This window comes from Cavia porcellus, unplaced genomic scaffold, assembly GCF_034190915.1.
Source record: "Cavia porcellus strain 051 isolate PalLab524CR breed Dunkin Hartley unplaced genomic scaffold, mCavPor4.1 scaffold_14, whole genome shotgun sequence".
Taxonomy (NCBI): Eukaryota; Metazoa; Chordata; class Mammalia; order Rodentia; family Caviidae; genus Cavia; species Cavia porcellus.
The window spans coordinates 18,903,592-18,929,337 of NW_026947497.1; the positions used below are offsets into that span (position 1 = coordinate 18,903,592).

General features: G+C 35.9%; 1 protein-coding gene across 1 annotated transcript in view; it reads right to left on the reverse strand.

Moving 5' to 3' along the window:
• Positions 1-2,858: 2,858 nt before the first annotated feature.
• Positions 2,859-25,746, reverse strand: part of Qrfpr (pyroglutamylated RFamide peptide receptor) — a 37,592-nt gene continuing 14,704 nt past the window's right edge. Inside the window, exons 2-6 of the mRNA XM_003477000.5 lie at positions 12,550-12,708; positions 11,051-11,112; positions 7,358-7,593; positions 5,738-5,835; positions 2,859-5,012 (exon numbers count right to left, since the gene is read on the reverse strand). Coding sequence (XP_003477048.2) covers positions 4,606-5,012; positions 5,738-5,835; positions 7,358-7,593; positions 11,051-11,112; positions 12,550-12,708 — 962 coding nt within the window. The 3' untranslated portion in view covers positions 2,859-4,605. The remainder of the gene's footprint in view (positions 5,013-5,737; positions 5,836-7,357; positions 7,594-11,050; positions 11,113-12,549; positions 12,709-25,746) is intronic.

The following is a 25,746-nucleotide window of genomic DNA, read 5'->3' on the forward strand; positions in this document are numbered from 1 at the left end:
GTGTCCCTCCTCTGCCTGCTCAGAACTCCGCAGTTCCAGACAAGCTGGGCCTCAGGGACACTGTGCGCCCACCTGCCCCTTGGAAGATCCACAGCTCTTCAATTGCAGCCGGGTTAGGGTGCTCTCCACAGGCCACAGTGCCTCAGGAGCCTGTGATCCCTCCCTGCTTGCAGAGATATCCACAGTCCTCTAGGCAACGGAAGGGACTTCTGCAGGCACTCCAGATCCGCCCAGCTCCTCCTCTGCAGGCAGATGGCTAGGCGCGGCTGGGCTCGGGGGTTAGTGTAGGCCCGCCCATCTGTCAGGAGCTCAGCAGACTTCCAAGTGTAGCGGGGGGGGGGGGGGGGGATGGGGAGGCAGCTGTAGTGGCCTCTAACCCAGTGCTCCACTTCACTGCACCCAGAAGCCTGGGGGGTCCGGAACAGTCTGAGATTTGGGCAGACTGTGCTGGGCACTCACCACAGGCTGAGGTGCCTCAGGAAGCTGCGATGCCTCCCTGCTTGCAGAAGTATTCAGTCCTTCAGACAAAGGAACGGGCTTCTGCAGGGACTCCGGATCCGCCCAGCTCCTCCTCTCCCTGCTTGTTTTCTATGTGTAATTTTGTTTTCCTCTGGAATTTCATGAAAGTCGAATCCCAGAGTATATAGTCTTTTTTGACTTGCTTCTTTCACTTGACATTATACTTTTGAAATTTAAACTTGTTGAATACTTTGCCTCAATAGCTAATTCCTTTTTTTGTTTCATTATAACATTCAGTTGCTTAAATATTTCACAACTGGTCTATATGCCAGTCAACATTAACTTGAGTTATTCACAGTTTTTTGTTACTATGAAGTAAGCTGCTGTGAACATTTATACCCAGATGTTTGTATGAATATATATTTCAATTCCTCTTGGAAAACTAGGCAGGAATAGACTTCCTGGGTTGCACAATAAGGGTGCCATTCCTTCACCAGTAACTTCTCAGTTAGCTGCCTCATGTTACTTCCACCAGCATGCAGAAAATTCCAGTTGCTCAACATTCTTGGCAACACTTTTTAACTATTCTGGTGAGTCTGCCATAGTAGCATATTGTCATTTCATTACACATATGTTTTATGGCTACATATGGGCAGCTGTTTGCACTTATTGAAAATTAGCTAAATTGTGCATCTTAGCTAAGTTGTTCAAATAAATTGCCACATATGTAAGATTTCATAAAAGTAATAGGTGTGTGTTCTTTACGTTATGTTTTACCCATATTTTCTCACAAACTATTACCTTCATTTTATTTTTCTAAGTGTCTTTCAAATAGCAGAATTTATTAATTTTTATGAAGTAAGGCTTATCAATCTTATAGTTTTAGTACCCTATGAAAGCTTTGCTTAACAGAATAGGATTTTATTGCTTTCCTTGCTAAGAATCAGATTTTATTCCATGTTTTAATCTTTAGAAACAGGTTTTAATCTAGAGCCAGGTTTTTGTTCTGTGTTTTATAGATTCAGTTCTATTTAGTTTAAATCTATGAGGTGTTATGAATTAATTTTTATATATAGCATATGGGTTAATACTCTATTTTTGATACTTGGGTGTCCAATTATTCCATAATATTTGTTTGAAAGTTTGTCCTTGCCACCATTGAATTACTTTGCCAAATTGGATAAAATAAATTGAATACATATCTCTGTATATATGCTACCTGATATCTTTCTAATATTTGATAACTCTGTTCTTTGTGTTTAGCTAAACATTTACCCTTAGGATATTACCATTCTCTTGATCATTGTAATTTATAATAATTCTTCAAGTAATATAGTTAGGCTGCACAGCTAGGTTTTTGTTTTGTAAACTGGTAATTAATCTTAAACAAACTAGCTTGTGTAATGCTACTGTCTTGTAAGAGAAGGGAAATGACCATTAGTGGAGCGGAGAAAAGATGAAGAGCTCTATTTGCCTGGTGAACCATAATGAAATAAAAGGCTTAGAAACAGACCTTTTTCTATTTTCCATAGATATTTTCAAATGTTGGGAAATGGAATGCTAGTTCCTGGGTCCAAAGAAATTTTTTGAAGTCTCATTTCAAGAACCAGATAAAGAAAAACTAGACAGGTAAAATGAGTAACAGGCTTCAGTAGAGAAAACAGGGGAGAAAGATGATTATTGAGTGAAAGACACAGAAATTAAAAGATTGAAGGGACTATTAAGTCATGGAGAAGAGACTGACGGATGTAATTAGGACTCCTTTTGAAAATCCAAGGTGTTACGGCTTCTATTTAGGTGTCCTCTCCCCTCAAAGCATTATGTGGTCATTTCTTCCAGTGATAGATGGGGTCTAGAGTGTGACATTTGAATTAATTCATGGTTCAGTGCTAGGATCAAGGGCACTCGGTTGCGGATTTGAATCCCTAAGTAGCCTGGATAAGATACAAAGGATGGAAAGAACTATGATCACCCTGTTCCTTTGCTACTTATGCCCTCCATGGGGTATGACACCACCCCACCTGGGGCTAACTGGACTGAAGCCTCTACAAACTGTGAGCTACATAAACTTTCCTTCCTTTAATTTTGGATGTCAGGTGTTTTGCCTCATCAGTGCAAATGAACAATCTATGGACTCACAAGTTGTGTTATAGAAATATCTAGACTCAGAACTTCTTTGGCTGATAGTAGGAAATGTCCAGTAACAGACTGGAGAACATTTGTCATTTAAACTTTTTATTAAGAGAGTAGAGATATTGTATGGTTAGAGAACATACACACACACAGTTCTGTACTTCTGTTTCTTAAAATAGTATTAAAACAAATATGGGCAAATTTTTAAAAAATCTTTTACATTTTATCAAGAAGTTTTATGGTAAATTTAATTACCCAATATCTAAGTATTTTCAGATCAACTGCAATAATCAAATGTCTATAACTTTAATAATTAAACATTAAATAACTGTTCATCTGCCTGATTTTTACTCCCATATTTCAAGAATATAAAAATCAAATCTAGAAAGACATGAATATTTACTAATTACAAAAGGAGACTCAAAATCAGTGAGTCTGACTCATTTTTGATGGTTTAATGTTTAATAGTCATCAATGTTTTGCTCTAGGGCCATCAGAAATCACAGATAGGCAGTTTACATAAGTTACCCAAGTGTTCCTCATCCATAAAAACCAAATAAATAAGCAGTCCCATTCTCTTCACTGTGTTTATTTTTCTGTGTCTTAGTGACACTTTTTAAAAGAAAACATCACACACTTTTCAGTTTTGTCTTTTTTTGCATGTTTCAATGGCATAAAATTAAAGGTCTGTAACTTGAGAGTTCCCACCACCTGAGATCTTTTGTTTCCAATCTTAAAGCTTAAATCATAAAATATCCTAGAGCCCATGGGCTTATTTTGCTTTCTGTTATGTAACTGGGACAATAACTGCCACAAAACTGGAGGCAGAAAATATATTTTGGCTCTAAGGCTGTGACTGGACTTTGGAAATTTCAGATGTTGAAGTGGAAGGGATGCAGGGCTGTGATGGTGGCCCCTGCATCCATGACATTTGGGAGTCAACAGACTGAAGAGAGAGTAAAATAAGAGTTGACGGAATATGGCTAGAGATTTCTACTTTTTCTCCTGACCCAGTTCTCGGGGATCAGCCTTGAGCCCAGGAAAGCGTTATGGATTGGTATTGATTACTCTATCTACTTACTACATAAAAATTGTATTTACATAAATAAAATACTGAATCCTACTAGTGAAAATAAGGAATTTAAAAATATAGATTGTTAGATTGATTTAATTGTATTACAATCCATCAAGAGATGAAGCTCCCTAAATTCTCCTTTTGACTAGAGAAATCCACTCCTTTTAACTAGAGAAAATGGGTATGAGAGGAAAGGTGGGCAGGGCTAGGGTTGGGAAGCCAGTCTCAGAATGGAACAGGAGTGGAAAGAGGACGGTCTGCAGCAGGAGGAGCCAGCAAAGCACTGCAGAACTGGAGGATGCTTTAGAGCGTGGAGTGCATTTCTGCTCATGTCTCACTGTGCTCTCACTGTGGCTTGTGAAATAAAAAACATAGCATCTCCACTTTGCTAGGGAATAAGTGAAGAGTTCACAGACAAATGGTTAAGTAACTTGGAAGTCATCACAGAAATGGGAACTTGTAGGGCTAGAGGAAGCTCTAATGTAGCATCTACTTCTAAGTCTAATTCATCATCATTTGGCTGCTTCTCCATGTTCTTCTGTTTCACAATTATGGCACAGATTTCATTTGTAAAAGATTGCATCACTTCATGTCAACAGTGCACCGTAAATTAAACCACAGTGTTCAGCTGTTTACTTAATAGTCAAGAAAGAAGATATACTTTAAATATGTCTTTTATCCAATTTAGCAACACATAGAAGAACACATTATATTCGCCACACAGAGAAAAACTGCTAGCTAAGAACAAAATCTTTAAAGTTCCATTTTTATAACTTTTAGGGTAGTTTAAGAATTTCTCAAAATTATATTATCATGTATAATGTCATTTTAAATTGGAAAAACATGTTTCCTTCTTGTAGTCATTTTAAAACTAGGTCTTCCCTTTGCTCAAAATCATTCAGATTATAATATAAATCATACTAATTAAGACGACATTGTTACAATTCATGGCCGATGCCTACAGCTGAATTTTCAGAAAGTTCAGAACTAAAGAGGGTAAGATGTCGCTTGAGATTTTTTTTCTCCTCTGGCTGTTCACACAATTTGACTTCAATGTTGCCATCACTGAATGCTTCTCCTTTCGTCTCCTCGACTGGGTTCTCTCTCTGAGATAACTTTCCTTTCTTCTGCATCATTGTAATTCCCAAGTTTCCATGCCTCCTTGCTGGTGACAAGGTGTCTTTCACTATGCAATAGCAAACTGCAGACAAAAAGTTTTTCTTGAAGTTTTCATTCATAAATGCATAGACAATGGGATTACAGATGGAGTTGGAAAATCCAATTATTTGCACTATAGCAAAAATCATCTTGATTGTGACTTCATCATATTCCTTTTCAAAATTACCTGAAACAAAGTAATACTTTAGAATATTTGTTTTATTAAGCATAAAAATAAAACTTCTGTTTATTGTCTGTCTTTATCAAAAACTTGAACTCATGCAAGTAGTTAAAGCTACTAAAAATTCTCAAAATCATTTGATACCTGAAAAATAACCTCTGTGATGAGTCTGCATGTTTACACAACTTAGTCCTTCATGTATAGGCTATTGTCCAGTGCACTTCAGCTTGAAGACTCAAAGTATTTTAAGTGGATGACTGTAAGTTTCATGTAAATCAGGAACAGTATTACCCTTCAAATATTACCTTGAATTACAGTTATAGTCATCTGAGAATCACATAGTCCTATGTTATCAGAAAAAGTCCACTAAAGGTCTGATTGAAATCCTAAGCATTGCTAATTTCATAAGGTATCAGTCAAGTTGTAAACAGAAAAAACTCATATGATATTGCCCTTTCCCCAAGTTAAATACCTTAGGGTGTAGGGAAAGGGTAATATAAGATATGAGACTCAAAACTTTCCTTTATCTTTTGTAATAACTAAAGGCTTAGTCATAGTCCTGCCCAATGACATACCATATTGATCCAGTAATATTGAAATCATGAAGTAAGCACATGCAGTATTTTATATTTGATTATCCAAGAGAATAGCAATACATTTCAAAGATTCATTGACCATTCTGGTAGGACACAAACTAGCAAATCTATCTACTGACAATGACAAGCACTCACTATATTCAATCATCATGTGAACAACGTGGAAAGGGGCCCAGCACACAGCAAAGAGAGACACTACTGTCACCATCATGATGAAAGCTCGCTTCTTCTTCCTGAATGCACAAGAAAACACTATCTTGGTTAACTTTCCCTTGGCAAATGTGTCATATTCATAACAAAGCTATGAGACAAACCTTGAACTTCATCCACTCAACCATAATTTTTCAAAGGTTAGTGAATCTCACAAGAGCTTATGGGTTTATAACCAACTTTTTGCATTGATATTAGCTTCATGTTTACATTCCCCATATCATAAACATCCCTGTGGCATGTGCTCACCATGGTCTGGCACTCTGTGGTATGCTTGACCTGAATTAGTTTATGTTACTAATTTTCCCAACAAGCTACTGGACAGATAAAAAAATTGACACACAGAAAAGGATAAATAATTGGCAAAGCCAGCTGACCAATGAGAGGTATACACTGGATTTGAATGTAGGCACTCCACTCCAGTGACTACATTTTATTCACTATATATTGAAACACACTCATGTCTGTGATGGTAGATATCAATATTTATGAAATAAGAAAGGTTCTAGGCATAGAATTAAAATGCAGTCCTTTTATTATACCTAATTAATATGGTTGATTGATTGAAAGTAATTTTCTTCACTACTCCTATAAAGTAGACTTACATTTGTGAAACGTACATATTTGCAAGGTGCCTTAAATCTATGAAAACTCACACTCATAATCTTCTGTGTCCACCTGGTAGGCCTTTTTTTTTTTTTTTTGAGGACTCAGGAAAGTTAGTTCAGCAGTAAGTGCTAGATACTAAGTGGTCCTTAGCCCTTGCACATAGAAAGGAAGGACTTTTTTTTTATAGAAATTGGGCACTAGAGGTCACTACACACTTGAAGAATTAATAAAAAAAAATTCTATCAAATTCCTAGACTTATCCACATAGGGTATTGCTTAGTTTTGGTTTAATGATCATTCTATATAGACTATAAAAACAAATCATATGAACCAAAATACTATTGCAATAAATTTTGTTCTAAAATTGCACTTCATGGATAAAAACAGCACAGCTATTGCTAAAAATGAAATGTTATAACAGTTTAAAATGATTGACATACTCTGGCTTCAAAAGGTTTCCATAAGTGTTTTAGCATCTCCTATGAGTGGAAGGAAGTGATGGTGGATGTTGACTGGGGCCTCACACAAACAGGGACAACGCACCCGGGGAACACGAATGTCGGTCTACTTCCCATGGCTGGCAAGTGACCGTGAGCAGACAGTGATGACCCAGTCCTGAAACCACCCCACAACTCTTCTTGCCCTCCTGTCATATTTGCATACAGATAAAAACGTAGCCACGTTCTAAATTCCAAGTGAGTTTCCATCTGTAGCCTGATTACTTGGATTTAAGAACTTACAGTCTTGTTCTTTCTTTCTGTCACACGTAAAACCGGGTAAAACCTTGAGGATTTAAATTCAGTACACGCTTTAAATTTGAATTACAAGTGATGCTTTGACTAAATTACCTAGAAGTTCTGGTGTCTCTAGCAATTGCCTTTTCCAGCACACCTTTAAAAGTATTTAAAACAGACGTCAACATTTCATTAAACAGACCTGGCTATTTTGGACATTTCTTTTCTGTGGATAGTTCGAAGCACTGAACCATCTTCCACTCTTTTCTTGATCCAAAGTTCATAACCAATTTTACTGTACAGGGCAAGCATCACCATAAGAGGCAGGAGAAAGATGATGACAAGAATGAAGGTGGTGTAGATTTTCTGGTGCACAGGACTGGTCCACTCTTCCAAGCAACAGATGTGTTCTTTTTCATATAGGAAGTCATACTTGATCTTTACAATAAGGATAATTCAGTTAAGAGAGCCAACAGCATAAAAACAAAATAGACAAACAAAAAAACAGAAAGCACACCAGTATTATTAAAATATGCAGCATTTTTAAGCCCTTTCAAATTTACCACAGGTACATATTTTAGAAAACAATCATTTTTTATTACACATTATTTTGTTGGAAAGTACAGTTTTTCCACTTGAATGTGTAAGTTCTTAAGAGTTTGTATTTTTTGATTCTAAATAGAATTGAGGTCCACAGCCTGTTTGCTTTCGTTTTTATCTTTATCAATTTTTATTTTCATTGCATATACATTTTTAATGAGCTGAAAGAGCAATTACTAAAGTATACATTGAAAACTATTTTGTATTAATGCCAGCTAGTTCAATATTAATTAAATGTATTAATAGATTTGTAAAGTCATCAGACATCTTCCCAGAAGAAAGTACCAAAAGCCGTATTTTTAGTACTATTTCACATTATAATATCAGATGTCTTGAAAACTTTAAACAGGCATCCTGATGGCTTTTAAATTCTGACATAAATAAGAAATTAGATTCAAATTATTGTCAATCTAAAAATATTGAAATTTTATTTATTTATACTATTTCTGTTGGAGTCATCTTATAAATTCTAAAACATTAACAATACCAGAAATTGGTAAAAATGCATATTTAAGAACAAACTAAACATTTAAAGCATATTCGAAAGTCACATTTTTAATAGTTACAAAAATAACGTAATTTATTAAGAGTAATATTCTTTTAGTCACTCTGGAATTTTCCAGATGAATACTTGGATCTTGAATAAATTTTTGCCTATCTTCCCAGAAATTTTTGTCACCAACCTTCCACAGCAGTTGAAAAGGTAAGAAAAATCAAGTTCAGGTCTACATGTTATAATAAATACAAACAGATGTGATAGTACTTATTAAAAAAAAAGTTCAAGTTCAAAATCTTTGCAAGTAGGTTGCAAATGTAAAATTCACTGTGACTCCATGTAAACAGATCCTACAAGGGCTAGTAATCCTGCAAGGCTATGGGTTGATAGGTAACCTTAAACTCAATGTTGGAGCCAGTAGCCAGTTTTCATAGCCCAAGGGACAAGCAAAGGCTTTCTGATAGATGTGTTTATGGCAACCAATTTCTGATCCTCGATTTCTAAGCATGCCCTTCACTACACTTCCGCTGCTTAAGATGTTGCCTGAAACTGTGATTTCATGCTGAGTCTACCTTCCCACTTCCCTTTTCACAATGAGGCATTTCTGAAATTATAAAGGTATTATCTCTCACACAGTCCAAACTGTAGCATGGAACACCAAAGAGATGTCAGAGAAGAAACCTTGACCCAGACACCACAAGTCCATGGTGGGGCCTTTGACTTTTCCCTCTCTTAAAAATATTTTAATTAAAAGCAAACCCTGCCACTAGAAAAAAAAATGATTTTTGACAAGTGTTGGACTATTGTGAATTCACATTTTTATACCAGGAAGGTTAGAGGTGATGACAATTTTAATTTAACCAACTTCTTTCTTCCAGTTCCTTAAAATGATTAAATACGTCACTCTGAGAAGCATCCCAGATAGTACAGCAAAAAGACAACTCATGAGAAATCCTGAGAAATGTGGTACTTTGTACTATGGTGGTGGGAATTTCAGGCTCCCTGCATGCTCACTCAGAGTCTCATTAATAGAATTTAGGAGTGAGAGGGTGGTCGTGGACTGCATATGAATGCACATATTTTATTTTTAAAACATAAAATCAGTTTTTTTTTTTTCCTGACAGAAAGCAAATTTTCATCTGGCAGTGCGGGTAGTTTTGTCAATTAGATTGATACGATGTGTTCTCTACAAACTGATATGTGTTTAAAATATATTGAGAGTGAATGGTAAAATAATTTTATTTTGAAAATGGATGGATCTACTTATTTTCTGTGGAAGGAAATAGACCCCATAGTTGGGAACTAGATCAAGTCGTTTTTTAGAGACTGTCAGTGAGTTTTCTTCTGGAGAGGAGGCAGTGTTTGCAGAAAAGGGCTGGTGGTAAGAGTCATGTGCAGTAGCTGAAAGGTCTTCCCAGGCATTGACAGGAGAATGGCGTAACTTGAAGCCTCATTGGAGTGATCCTGAAACCTAGCAAGTTAAGAACCATTCAAGGTCCAGTCTTACCCAGACAGCACCAATTCCAGAAGACAGTTGCCCCTTCCTCTCCTGATTCTCATGAGCTCCAGAAGGAAGAAGAAGGCAGTCAATTGAATGGATTGGGTCAGGGGGAGAATGAGAACCAAGGGGCAAAGAAATGAAAAAACTGACTCTAACTCCCCTTTTGCATTTTAGACTTGAAATCAATTCAAACTAATGGAAAGGTATGAATTGATCAAGGACACAAATTTATGTGATGTGTACTACACTGGACATTTTATAACAGAACCAAAACAGCTCTTGTGACTTTTTAATTACTGGAATGACTGGAGGCATTATAGGGGCTGCTCAAGGTTTCATCCATGATCTTTCATCATAAAGACTAAGTAGTTCTTAGATGTCATTTTTATGGGCAGCAAGGAATAGAAAAAGTTGAATTCTGTTCCTACATAGAGTTCAATTCATTGAATATGGCAGTTACATAAAAATACCATGCTACTTTTTAAACATAGTACTACCTTAGGGTTATTTTACAGCCATGCCAATAGATATGACATGCTCAGTAAAGTTTCTCATTTGCCTTATCTCAAGTTTTAAAAGTACAAAGGGATACACCATTGCATAAATTGTACAGGGGACTAGGCAAGCACCCTCTACTATCTTTAAAGACTACTGTCCATGTTAGACTGCAAAACATGGCAGAGGACGGGCTGGGAAGTCTTGCACCAACAGTTTCCTTTACTGGTCCTAACAAAGGTAGAGAGCTTAAAATGATCCCCTGATGTGTCTTCAATTCAAAATAAAATTTGTTAGTGAATACTACAGGCCTGCATGAGAGGACTTAGGGGGAGAACCAATTGAACTGTTTATGTAGCCTGAACAGAAAAATCAAAATAATCATTGAACTCTGACTTGTCACAAGACACTGGAGGATACAGGAAAATCATGCTCAGGTTGCAGAAAAATAGAGGAAGTGACTTTAGATTTTTAAAAAGGTTTTACTTTAAAGTTTTAACAATGTAGTGTCAGCTGGGGATTTAGCTCAGCTGTGTAAGTGCCTACTTGGCAAACAGGAGGTCATGAGTTTGATTCCTGGTACCCCCCCCCAAATATATATATAGTGCCAAAAAGAGCTACATAAAACAGAAGAAAAGCAACCTAAAAATAAATTGTTTTATTTGATCTGAAAGACTTCTAGTAAGGTAACTGAGATCACACAAATTAACCATTATGCTCTTTAAAGAAAAAAAATGACTATAATTAAGAGGAGTGGGGAAATCTTTCAATAACATGATTATCAGCCTCAACTCCAGATCTACCTCAAGTCGTTGCACATGCCACATGGGTGAGCCTACGATGACTGCCACCAGCCAGACCACACCTGCAAAATGTGAAAAACATCAGAATATGCATTAGCTCAGTAAAAATGCATGCATGCTTGAATCTCTGACCATCCAAATTCCCTATATCTAGTGCACCCAGTTTCTTCTGTCCAAGGGCAGACAATGATCTCACAAACTCTTGATTTCTTTTATCACCCTTGAAATGTTCTTGCAATAGCACTTCTCAAAGAAGTGCTAAATGTTAAAAACTCTTTAATAGTGTTCTATCACCTATGAGCTAAACAAATTCATAATTTATACCGTTGCCTTTACTTTCATCCAAGGTCTTCACATTCCAATCCTCTAATGAAGAAAGACAGGTTCCCTAATGTTGATCTGGAAAGTCGTCAATATTTAAAAACCTAAAGATCTTTGGTTTATTCTAGGGGAGACATAACATAAATTTGAAGATGGCTAATTAAAACTCATGAATATTTCCCCTATGGCTTATCTGTTCATTTAAAGCTATTTAAAATTTCAGGATTGCAAAGTTTTGAGTTCTTTCTGTAATCCGACAGTCCTACAAAACATAAATTTTTATAGCAGCAATAAATGTTTGCTCATTTCTTTCACATGATATATTAGTAAAAATTAATGCCTTTGATTACTATAGTAGTTGTTTACTATGTTTGTGATTACTTAATTAATATTAAATTTAAACCACTGAGAAGCACATTAATTTTTAGGGGTTCGAATATAATTACTAAGTAAAAAGATTCTTCCATTTTACTGTGTTATGCTTCAGAATATTCTTTCAAATTTATAATAAATCACAAGGTATGTGTCCTTCATAACTTGCTGAAACCTTAACAGTTATAGTGGGTTTAGGATCCAAGAATGACTGAAGAAAAATTACAAAGTGGGTGCAAGGTGTCTCTGCAGGGACCTTCAGGACTGCTCTGCATTCTCATGCATGCTGTGATTTTGCACAACAGTTATGTACTCATTTCCTCAGTCCCCAGTCACATTTTGGAATTTTTTTTGAGGGGGGTTGCTGGGGATTGAACTAATGACGTCCCACTCGTGAAGCAGGTGCTTGTATTGCTGAGCTAAAGCCCTGACACTGTTCTCCACTTTTTAAAAACACACTTCCTGCCTCCAATCAAAGTCTACCCTTGTTAGCTTACAATCTTCTTACCTAAGGATGACGAGCTCCTAATCTATTGAATGTTAACATGGCATTGCCCCTGATGAGTCATGATAGATTAGATGAATGTGATGTTTCAAAATGTAGGACTTAATTTAGAGAAGCACATCCAAAATGACAGTGTTGGGGTAGGCCTCATGGAGAGAGGAAGATGAGTAATACAAATAAAGGAATGAAACCCTCAAATTGCACCTTCATGCTTACAATTTAAGCAAAAAGCTACTCATTTAGAAGATATGATTCTTTTTGTCCCACATTACCACTGCCCGTGGGACACCCGGTGGCTCACCTAGCATTGTAAAAGCTCTTTGGTTGGTGTACTGCCACTTCATCTTAAAGGGATGCACAAGGCCCTGGTGCCTTTCCACAGCAATGCAGGTCATAGTGAGAATTTCTGTGACAATAGCAGCAGACTGGACAAAAGGCACCATCTTGCAAATGAAGGCACCTGTGGCAAGGAGATAAGACAAGTGATATATCACAAAGAATAAAGTTTTGTCTGTCTCTTTGTAATTATCAAAGTTTGTTAGTTCTGAGCCTTTGCTCGAAAGCTTCATGACTATGCTAACATTATTGAGGCAAAATAATTAAGGAAGTTTGCATTGGCTTATGCTTTCATTTTATGACTGCATTCTAAATTTCCAAGTGTTGTTTCACTATGTATAATAAAAAAATAGGAGAACCAATCGGTATTTAGCTAGTGACAATAGATATGAAAAACATCAGAACAGTGTGATCATCACTTAGGGAAAAGCAAAGTCATTGTGAATTAGTTTCCTGGCACCTAAAAACTAGAGAGTAATCTTTGATGTTTTCTTTCCTTTGATTCTCTGTCATATCAAAACAAAGGAACAGTTCTCAAACATGATTCTTAGACTTTCTTTTATTTTTGTTCTCCTTTTATTCCAAGTTTAAAACTTTATACCTCTATGCGCCATTGGAATTTCAGAGAACCTGATCTAGGCATCTCTGCTCTTGAATTCATCTTGCTTACTGCTTCCAAATGATTTCCAACTATCAGAAAAGTAAAAACTCAGGATGTATAGACTTAGAAGAGACCTCAGAGGCCATGGGGTCCAAGTGTGCATCAAAAGCAGAAATTTTCAACTCATCTAACATAACTTCTCACAGAGTTCACTGAAGTCATTGCTCAAGTGGTACTGCAATGGTTAACTCTATGTCAGTTTGACTGAGCTAAGGAATATCTAAACGGCCAAGAAACACTGGTTTTGTCGGTGGTTGTGTTTCTGGTACATTAGCATTTGTATCAGTAGAGTCAGTAAAAGAGACTTGCCCTCCCCAGCGTGGATATCATCATCTAATCTGTTGGGTGCACAAATAGAAAGTCAGGAGGAGAATGGGAGAATGGGAGGACTTTAGATGTCTGGTTAAACAGCAGCATGGGTCTTTTCTTGTTCTTGGACATCAGTGTTTCTAATTCTCAGGCCTTTGGGGTTAAGCTAGAGCCACATCACAGCTTTTCTGAACTTTTGGCTTGTAGATAGCAGACTGTGGGATGCCATATCTTGCAAAATCATGTGAGCCAGTCCTTCAAAATAAATCTCTTCTATATATCTCTTTATTTTCATTCTAACCATCTTTGTCTTTTTGGTTGAAGGAACATTTTTCCAACATTTACAAGACCCAAGCAAAATAGACATTAAACAATGCTCTTTCTTTACCCTGCATTCAGCTCTTATTATCGTCCTTCCCTTTCTTATTCAGTTCCTTTTTCTGGTTATCTCTGCTATCGCTTTGATGAGCCTCTTCTACACTTCATCTTCCCCACTGTAAATAATATCGGCCTAATCTGTCTTTTAAGAATGTGACATTTCTTTTCACAAATAGCACTTTTAAACTGGGATAATCCTAAATTCTTCATTTAGATCATTGTTTTATTGGAATGCTCTTCCCTATTTTTCCTTATGGGATTACACAGCTTTATGTCAGTATTGTATTTCTTGAAGCCTGCTGGAGCAGATATGTCTCATATTTTGATTAGCCACCTGCACTTTTCCTAATGGCCCTGTTACTTCCTTCTATAACATTAACTCTCCTCACTAGGAGCAGGTCCAATTAAGAACCTCTAAAAAGGAAGACAAGGTGAGAATAGAAGTCCTCTCACAAGGCAAAAGAGTATAATGTAAATGGAAAGGAGGTCTAAGGGGTATGATTGTGTGCAAACAAATCGAGTGGCAACAGACCATTGCTGTCAGTCTCTGAGCACACTCGGTCAGTCCCTGCCTGTTCTGTGAGTCCATTCCTCCAACTTCATAATGATCCTACTGAGCACCCAAAGTCTTCATGGTACATTCTTTGAAGCCAATTAGCTTCTGCTAACTAAGTAAATTAATTTCAAATGTTTTTTGTAACTTTTTTCTCTAGTTTTGGATTCCATGTTTTTCTAGTTAGAATGAAAAATGTATACCTTCTGTGCCATGGTACAATGTATTAAGGTAAGGGTTGTGGGCTGAGGCTCTGGAGTAGAGACCTACTATTTGTTAACTGTGTGGTCTAAGTTACTAAGTTATCTTCTAGTCCATTTTAAGTTATAACAAAATATCCAGTGATGGGTATTTTACAAAGAAAAGTTTATTGGCTCAGCTTTGGAGGCTGGCAGCCAAAAATTGGGTGGACCCATCTGTTCAGTCTCTGGTTAGGACCTCATGGGGGCACCAAAATATGATGATGGCACAATGGTGGGCATGCACACGGGGGCAGGTCACATGCTGAAGAGGACATCAGAGGTGAGGCAGGAGCTACTATCGTTCAATTTATTACCACTTGCTCCTGTGAAAGCTGGTTCTGTGAGACTAGTACCACTTGATAGCAGTAGGAATCAAAAGGAAGAGAAGAAGAGAAATGAGGAGGAGGAAGAGGAGGAGAAGGAGGAGGAGGACAAGGAGGAGGAGGAGGAGAGGATCCTGGTTGTTTTAGTCAAATCATATCTGAATGATAGAACCTTATTTCATTTTTCCTCAGATTTCCATACCTAGAAAACACAAATGAGGATACTGATACTTTCCTATGAGATTTCTGGAGAATGAAATGAGATAATAAATGTACAGTATCAGGGCACTTCCTGAACTATGAAAACATGCACTCATGATGGTTAATTACACTTATTACTTTCATCATTGTTGTCATTTTTACTACCGCAATTCAACTTTAAACATAACATAATACAGCTGGGGATCAATTCTAGTATTTGTTCTTTCAGATTTTCTTCCAGGTCATTGACATTCAGTGTTGATGACTTCTGTTTGTATTTTATTTTTGTGTTGTTTTTATTGACTGCTGCCATCTTTAAAGTCATTTTCAAAGAATTTCTTCTCAGACTTCTTTAATTTCATGGATTATTTCTTTGCATAAATCCTTTTTGAGTTATTTTTTGCAACTCATAAAGTATTTAAGTTCTGAAAATAGCTGTAATTTTTATTTGAAGTCAGTATCATCTTCTTTGGGAATGTGAAGACCTTGCTCTGCTGACTTTCATCATCTGCTGTTTGTGCTAATAAGTCAGTATCACCAGGCTGACTTTTGTTCCTTTATAAACATCCTGGTTGTTTTAATCAGTTTCATGTCTCTGTGACAAAATACCTAGAAATCAATCTAATATGAGAAAGTAGTTGTTTGGCCTTGTGGTTTCAGAGGTTTCTGTCCACAGCTGCTTGGCTTATTGCTTTGGGCTTGTGAGGCAGTAAATCACGATGGGAAGTGCACAGTAGTGCAAAGTCACTCACTTGATAGCAGCAGGAAGCAAAAGGAAGGGAAGAGGAAGAAGAAGAACAACAACAATAACAACAAGAGGAGGAGGAGAAAGAAGAAGGAGGGGAAAAAGAAGGGGAGGGGAAGGGAATGGGAGGAAGCAGAGGGGGAGGAGGAAGGGGAGGGGAGGGAAAGGGGAGGAGAAGAAAGAAGAAGAAAGAGGAGAAGAGGAAGAAGATGATAAAGAGGAAGAGATGAAAGGGCAAAGGTCCCAATGCACCATTAGGGCATGTCCCCAGTGGCCTTCTTAATCCAACCAGATCCCACCTCCTAAAGTTTCTATCATCTCTCAATAGCATCATGATTGACATGTAGCCTTCAATATGTGAGCCTTTGAGGGGGACACTTAAGATCCAAAATATTGCACTGGTTAGTATTTAGAAACTTCAGGCAATCTCTGTGTGATTGGAATTCTGAGATACTCTGAAGGTGTGTTGAAGTATGTGGTATTGTTTTACTATTTCTTCTTAGTTCTGTACGCCTTTTATTTCTTTCTGTCTTTGCTTTCCTACAGAACTCTTACCAATTAGTATTAGAATTGCTAAATTGATCTTCCTATTTTTATTTCTTTTATACATAGATTTTTTTATTTTATAAATTTTCTCTTCATACATGAATAATTCTAGTTTTGTCTTCTAATGTTTTTAACTTTGATATAATTTCAGCAATCATATTTTTATTTTCAAGAGCTTGTTATTGCTCTTAAAATGTTTTTTTGCAGAGAAACTTGCTTTAGGTTTACAAAATCAGTACACTTTTAAATCCAGACAACTCTACTTTGTATCCATAATGCGTTTCTGAAAATGAGACAGTCTGAAAATATGGACTGATAGCCTATTGCTTTCTACTAAAAATCTACATTACATTTCCAAGAGATTTGCTTAAAAGTAATTGACACAGGAGAACCATCACTTAATATAAAAAGTATTTAAAATATCACTCCATGATCATAAAACTATTTGAATGTTAGCATGATTATAAAACTATTTAAATGTTTATATGTAGCAGCTCTGTATCAGCAACATGCTACTTTCATGGTGCACCATAAATACTACATTTCTAACAAGGACCCACAACTGGCACACAGCAATTAATACACAGGTTGCCACCAAGGCTATAGGTCAGTGGTGTACCACCTTCCTGGAAAGTGCAAGGTCCTGAATTTGACTTCTAGTACCAAAAAAGATTAAAAAGAAGAAAAACACATTTGCCAATAAAAATAAGCCAATTCCCTGTGAAAATATTACACATGAGGAAAAGAACAGACTGACAATTTGAAGGAAGTTGAAGAGGGAGAGTAAAAAGGTAGTCATGTTCAAGAGTGATGAAAATTGCTCATGGGCGAGTTGGACAAAGAGGAAATTTTAGACAAACTATGAAATTCAGAAATTCTTATTATTTTCATATTGTTGCAGGCACCTCTCAGTGGATGATGTTCAGAGGACACAGTTGTTTTAAAATGAAAAGCTATAAAATTGAATTTACTCTCCTCAAATTTAAAGCTATGGAATTATCTGCCTAAGTATTCGAAAAATACTAGGCAGCCCTAGTCCTACCAAGTTCAAGGATATTTATCGTTGTATTTGTGTAACCCACAAGTTATTTCAGCAAGCAATATTAAGTACAGTGCTTATCACAATGACTAGCTTTTTTTGCATCGATATTCTGAATGAATTCAGTGCCTGCTTTCTCAGCGTGACATTTAAAATAGTTTAACCTCTTTTCCAGTCTCTTCTCAAGGCCAGATTTATTTGAAGAGGAACAATTGCAAAGTGTAGCTCACACTGAGCAAAAGTAGTGTGATGCTTTTCTTCCTTTAGTGTTATCAACACGTGGCACACACATCCTTTCATGAACACAAGGCATGCTTTTCAAAGCAATTACTTACATTTTTGTTGTTCCATCAATTGTATTTAGAAGGCAGATTGAGAATTTCAATATACATCATTCTGTGTAGAGTGTGTAATGTATTTGGGCATGTAACCTTTTATATACGTATAAGCCAAACACTTATTTTGCAAAAGGATTGCATGTTGCTTATTTATTGTTATTTACAGAAATCACTTCAGGAAAATAGCAAATAAAGAGACTTTGTTCAGGTTATATCTCTATATATAAAAATATATAAAATAGAAAACCTGTTCTACAAATAGATAATTCCTTTCAGCCTTCATGTATGTGTTTATCTTATTCTCTTTTATTCTGAAAATTTTCATAATGTATCTGATAACTTTCAGTTGTCCTATGAAAAACTTGGGTTTAGGAATAATAAGCCTTCCCAGATTTCAGACTTTGAGATTCTTATCTTGTGGAGCTAATTCTGTTGTTCTCTTCAAAGTGTCTCCTTCATTTACTTTATAAGAATTCTGTGTGTATTTGTGGAAAAAAACAAGTTCACCAAAGTAAAGTTATGCCTATTCCATTTCTTTCTTCTCATTTTCATTGTTCTAATAGCTACAAATGATATTTAAGAAAGAATAATTGCTTTCCTACTACCCATGAATAATAAATATCAGACTTTTCAAATAACAGAATAAAATGGGTCCAGGTTAAATGTTAGGACAATACTTCAGAAATCAAGAATAATAGCTTTTATTATGTTGAAAATGTTAAGTGTCACATTGTGAAGTAATTTTGCAAAGAGTTTATTTTATTTTTTGTTTTATATCATGAGAACGCAATGGAAAAGATAAGAGCAAATGTTATAAAGAATTTCTTGAATCTGGTCATCAGACAACGAAATGTGATATGATGTGATCTTCTTCAGAAATACTTAAAAAATTGTTAACTATATGTAATTTACCTACTTAGCTATTTATTAAGCATATAATGACTCTAAATTAGCATACCTAATGTTAAAAATAGCAAAATGGTTAATGAAGTATACCAATGTAATAGAAATCATTATATCGTTTAGAAAGAGTTGTTAAACATGAAGCAAAAAAGCTACCTAAAATAAAACACCAAAGAGGTGATGGACAGATTTACACATATATACATAGAGTAAAAGTTTCCACTATGCTAAAAGTGTGTGCAGGAAATATAACAAATGTTATACTAAAGTGATTAACATAACTCTCTCTTGCTCCTGAAATACTTCCTAGTATTTTCTCTGTATTTATTTTTATATATAATAATTAGGATATTTTGGAATATAAGATGTAGAAAACTCAATTCAACTGGCTTATACAGTAGTATAGTTTGTGTCTAGATGTTCTTCCATCCAAAGCCTCAGGTGGTCATAGATGGAGTTTTTTAGAGGTGACTGGATCTAGCGCGTCTGATGATGGGATTGATTCATGATGCTACGATCAAGGGCACTAGGATTAAAGATGTGAGTGCTACCCGCCCTAAGTAGCTGGATAAGATATAAGGAACAGAAAGCACTGTGGTCACTCCTTGTTGCTTTGCTACTTTCTGCCCACCATGAAATATTTCTCTGTGATGTTACCTTGCCTTGGAACCAGCCAATTATGGACTGAAACCTCTACAAACTGTGAGTCAACTAAAACTTGCCTTCTTCAATAAGATTCACTAAGATGCCCATTCTGGTTTGACTATTGTCTCCTTTGGAAGTCCTGTAATGTTTACAAAGCCTAAGTTTTATTGGTCTTGTTCTCTACTGTTTTGTTCAACTTTATAATATCTAATGAGATAGGCAATTCTTTTTAAGGAAACAAGAGACATCGTTGATAACCATTGTTGATAACCTTGTACTCTGTTTTACATCATGTGCTATGTCTATCCTTGGTTTTGACTGACAGCTTTGTTTTGCCATATTTGACTTTATTCTCTCATTCTTTGATACTGTGATTTGAGCAACTATTTCTAAGATGATAATATGTAATCTATTAACAGGTGATTTCTTACTGTTTTTTTTTTTTTTTTTGTAGTTCTGTATTACGTGTACCCTTACACCACTTTGTTTTGTTTTGTGTTTTTCTCTTTTTCCTTTTAAATAAAATTTAAAAAAAAACTTGCCTTCTTGAACTTTGGATTTTTGGGTATTTTATTTCAACAACACGAAGAGTAATTAAGACAAACGATAAGGTGCAAATGAATTTAAGATGCAGGGCAATAAGAAAGTGATACGTTCCACAGTAGAATGATATTATAATAGCTCTCAGCACTTTTCATTATGCTACTTCAGTGTGGTCCTGCTTTTTCTTAGATGGTCACTATTACAAATATCTTGAATCTTTGAATCTCAAATAACACTAAATTTTACATGTTTATATCTGTTAATCTAAGCAACCCTTAGATTCAAACATTGAATATTAAATCTCAAATAACACTGAAATGTAAATAGGGGAAAGGAAATATATACTTTTCCTAAATCCTTCATAAATCTAAGGAAAACCTCAGACCACATGACCAGGATGTATTATGTGTTTGTTCTTAGAATCATCATTGACAAGGAAAATTAAATTTAAAGCATTGACCTAAATTAATCAAATTCAATCCTTAGGACTGAAGGGGTCCTGATATCACTGAAGAACATACCCCAGGAATTCCTAGTTATATCAAGTTTCTGCTAGCAAAAAATAATATAAAAAAGACCTAAATACATGGAAAGTTACTCTATACTTATGCGTGGAGTGATTATATTAGTTTCCTATTGTTGCTGTCATAAAGTACCATGATATTAGTGACCTAAACTGATGCAAGTTTATATTTTTCAGCTATGGAGTTCAGCAGTGGTTTTTGTTTTTCAGTGCTAGGAAACTACCCAGGGCCTTGTATATGCTAGTCAAGTGCTCTGCCATTGAGGTTCGCCCCACCCTGTTTAGATGTGGCGCTCAGAAGCTTGATTGGAGCTGCATATTTTCTGGATGTCCTAGGACAGAATCCATTTTATTGTCTTTTCTAGCTGCTAGGTGTCATCCACATTCCTTGGTTCATGGCCTTTGTCACCCTGATTTCTGAAGTAAATTTTTATCTCCTTATCTGTTTCTGACATTTCTACTTCTTCTTAAAAGGAATTCTGTAATTACATTGGGCCTCCTTGTATAATCTGGTACAATCTCCCCCTTAATGTATCTCAATAACATTGAAAAATCTCTTTTGCTATGTGATGTAATACAGTCACAGGTTGGAAGACTGATAACTGGACATCTTTGAGGGATGATTATTCTGTCTTAAATAAAATTAACACGACTTAACATTGCAGTTACTTATATTGCAAAATAAAGTATCTCCAAAATAGTACACACATTTAGTGTAATATCAATCAAAATCCTGCCAAGTTTATTTAAATGTTTAAAAATTTATTTCTATTTTTTAATTTAAGATGGAAAAGACACAAAAAAGAAAAATTAAAAAGCAATACAGACAAACAAACAAGAAACCATATACAGTAACAGTATAGGTTTACAAAACAAGATGATAGGAGTTTGACAATGGTTATAATATTGTATATTACCTTCAAAAGGGTTGCTTAGATTAACAGATATAGACATGTAGAATTGATCTAAAGATATAAGTATTAACTATTCTTTTCCAATAACTAATAGAATTATTAGTATAGTCTGTTTAGCTCATACACACACACACACACACACACACACACACACAAATTTATGTGTTTTTCCTTTTCTCTTCCTTCTTTCCTTTTTTCTCTTATTCTAATTACTTTTCCTCTTTGAGAGTTTCTTTTAAATGCATACGGGAAAACAAAATTCCACAGTATAGCAAAATCAACTTTGAATAAAAGTAAAGGCCAGAGGATTTAGAGACTTCCTATACTATATATATATATGCTAAAAGATTTTTCAATAAGTACTAGAATGACATTAAGCAGTTGTTGTAAGTAAGTTGGAGGAATATGCAATTAAATTAGCAGCCTGGATCCTCAGAGAAATGATGAGTTGTTTACTGACGAGGTAATAGATACAAACTCTACACAATAGAGAAAAAAAAGCTAGGATTTCTACCTTATACTGCATACAAAGATGGACCCTAAATAAATAAATTATCAAAGCACTGAATAAGCAAAGTAACATAGACAGATGTTAAAATAGCATTGAACAACATAATGCACAACTGTACAACATATAACAAGGACATAAATACATTTAAGTATACACATCAAACACATAATTGTAGCTGTCTTAACAGAAGTAGAGAAATAAAAACGTGTGTATAGGGATAATTATTATAAAACAAGAAAAATTATTGCCCAAATGATAATATTAAATAATTATTAAGAATATGAATTCCTAAGAGCATGAAGAAATGGGTAGAAAGGAAGAAGGAAAAGAGAAAGAAAGCTGACAAACACACAACGATAAAATAGAAAATGAACTTTTTTAAAAAGCGGTGCCAAGACTTCAGCCAAGTCCATATTTGCTGACAGAAATAGTGACCTACAGTTATATCACCAGTAGTAATTTTAGGTGGATGCTCAGACTCCCTTCCAGACAACAGAGAAATGTGTGTACTTGGAATTCCAAGACACACCCACAGGTCCCATAAAAGCGCTGGCTCATGAATTTAGCTATGTTTTGAAGAGTTTCAAAAGAAACTGATGTCTAGATCTTATGCCGAAAGGCTCTGATTTTTAAGATGAGCTTAAGGTGATTCTACCACGTAGATATTTGAGACCTACAATGCTAATTGAGAGGTGGCGCTCACCACAAGGTTTACCTTCCTAAGAATCCTTTCAATTGAGGGGTTTACCAGGCTTTGAGGAGAATGATATTCCTTGTCACATTGATTTCTTATTGTACAGTATATTCTGTCTTCTGATTCATCCATACTTTTTTTTTATTTGCTTTTTAGGCTGTTTGAATTCAGACTGTACAAATAATATACACTCTCTGCTTTTCTTTCTGGAAGGAAAGCAGACATTAAACAATATCCCACACAGATATCATTGCACAATGGTATTCTAAGGAACTGTTTGAAAGCAAACAGAAAAATAAGATAATCAATTTCTAAAGACAAGGATAATTGTTTCAAAGTACTTTAATAGGTAAAGTGCTAGATTAAAGTGAATATGTGCACTGGGAATTCCAAGAGAGGTGACAAAAAAAAACCCTACTCACTAAAGGTACAGTGGTAGGCATTGCTTGTTGCCTACATTATAAGAAATACCTATACCTACAGTGGCGTGCTGGTAGGTGTCAGCCACAGTTCTGCAAATAAGAAAGAAGCAACCAAAAGGCCTACAAGTGAGGTGCTTGCCTATTTCTCTGGTTAAAGTACTCCTACCATGGTCAGTGCAAACCATCAATAAGATATTCATAAACATGTAGTCAGGAAGCTTTACGAGCTAGTACAAACTAATTCAAGCCATGTCAGTGAATACCTAATAACATGCAAATAAATGACTAAAAATAATTTCAACGTTTCTCTCTGTATATCTGAATCATCTCTATTCCTTAACCAAGTACCATAGTGGGAATGAAAGTTTGTGTTTGGCAGATGACACTTCTTTCATCTCTTTCCTGATCTCTTTTTACTTCATGAGTTTTTCAGCATCATAAATTTTCTCCAATCTCTGATCTCTCTCTCCTCATTTGACCTGGTTTGTGCCTCACACTTGGTAGAAGTTTTCTGAGTCATAGTGGAGCCACACTGATGATGATGCTCTACACTAAAAGACTAACTTCCACTCTAGTAACACTTACTGAGCATTTACCATGTGCTGGTTATTGTTCTAATGATCATTAGTGGCATAATTCATAAAATACCCATAGCAGCACTAAAACATAGATGGGATGATCTCCACCAGTAGAAAGAAATGAAGAATAAAGTAACTTGCCCAAGGTCCATTATATCCAGTAAGTGGAGCTAGTCTGCTTGAGTCAGTTTCTAAAACACTATTAAAAACAGTCCCCCAGATTAAGATTTTCTACAATTATTATAGAAAGCAGCCTTTCCAAAAGTTGTGTTTTAAATGTTTCACTTGTTCACAAACACCAGTGTGATCTCTTTGAAACTATTACTTTCCAAATTAGCTATGACCCTATTCTCTGTCTGAGCATTAGATTTTATGATTATTACCATTTTCTTCTCCATATTTCATTTTACATCCTTCAGGTGACTCTGATTTTTTGCCGTATTATTTTTCTTAACACCACTTTTTAAAAGTTATTGGGGACTATTTTTCTTAAATTTCTATTAGAAGTGGGTTACCAACATTATAAGTTAGCAATTTTTACACTGGACACAGTACAAAAATTAAAATATAGTCTACAAAGTGGGTATATGTGTCATTTTTCCCCAGGAACTGAGCTCTGTGTTTAGTGAAGTAATAAAAATAGTCAGAATGCTATGAGGCTTTAGACAAATCATGTATTAGATGACAGCCATTCTTCCACTCAGCTGCCACTTACATCTTTTTAAATAACCGAATCTAGACAATTTGTATTTGTCATGTCTCACCTACACAAAGACATTCCAAGATGGACGAAAACTTATTAGCAACTAACCATGAGCAATCCATTTTTCAGTTAGTCGTGATGCTTGTAAAACAGAATCAATTCCTCTCATTTAGTAAGGGTCCAGTTTTGTGAGTTGGTGAAGGGAATGTATGGCCATAGTGTGGCTGTGGTTCATGACCACAGTGCTACTGAACTGGGGTGAGTTTAACGGTTTAGTCTGCTTATAGCAAGTTGTATTTGCTGTAGTGTAATTTCCCTGCAAGCAATGGTTTAACAATGAGTAGAATATCTGTGAACTTGTAATTCAGATCTTCACCACTATATTAAACAGCTAAGCCAACCAACTTAGAAAGGGCTTTTCTTAGCTCAGAGTGTTAGAGGTTCTAGTCCATTCTGTCCCTGCTGCTTCTGAAGCCCTGGTGAGGTAGCACCTCACAGGTGAGAATACATGGCAAAGCAAAGCACTCACCTGATGGTCAGTAAAGAGGAAGAAGAAAAAGGGAGGGTTTCATTATTGTCTTCAAAAGCTTTCCCCCAGTGACCTAAGACTCCTAGTAAGACCCACTTCTTAAAATTTCCAACAGCTCCCAAGAGCACCAAGCTGGGGACCAAAGACATCTACATATGAGCCTTTGTGTGTGTGTGGGGGGGGGCTATTCTAATGTATTTCAATTTTTAAAAACTGCTGATGCTGACTCACAAAAGATTTTCTAACTGATTAATAGGCTGCAACTCCTAATTTTAAACTCACTGACTTAAATTAGCAATACCTGTAAGAAAATCTATTCAAAAGAACATATTTTGACAATACTGTTAGATTTCAATGGGAAAGTCCAGGAAAGGAGAAAAAGAAGACAAAGCATTGTTTCCATAATTACATTGAGGGAAAGTGGTAATTTCTAAAATCTAGGTGCTGTGGTTTGTCCTCTCTGAATCTGACTTGGAATTTACTGTCCATTGTCAGGTATTAAGAAGGTAAAAGCTTGAGCCAGGCACGGTGGTGCACTCTTGCAATCCCAGCACCTGGTAAGCTGAGGCAGAAAACTGGTTGTGAATTTAAGACCAGCCTGGGATACAAAGTGAGCCCAAGGCCAGCCTGAACTGGATAGTGAGAATCTGTCTCAAAAAGACAAAAAATAAAAACATTAAATTAAATTTAAAAGCAAGAAGAAGGAGGAGGAGGAAAAGAAGAAGGTAGAAAATCTGATCATAGTCATCAGAATGAGCCCCCAGGATTAAATAACAGTTCAATAAGAAGGGAGAGATCAGAGGACACATAAACATGCATTCTCTCCTTTTTGTCATATGACACCCCATGTCACCTGGAGAAT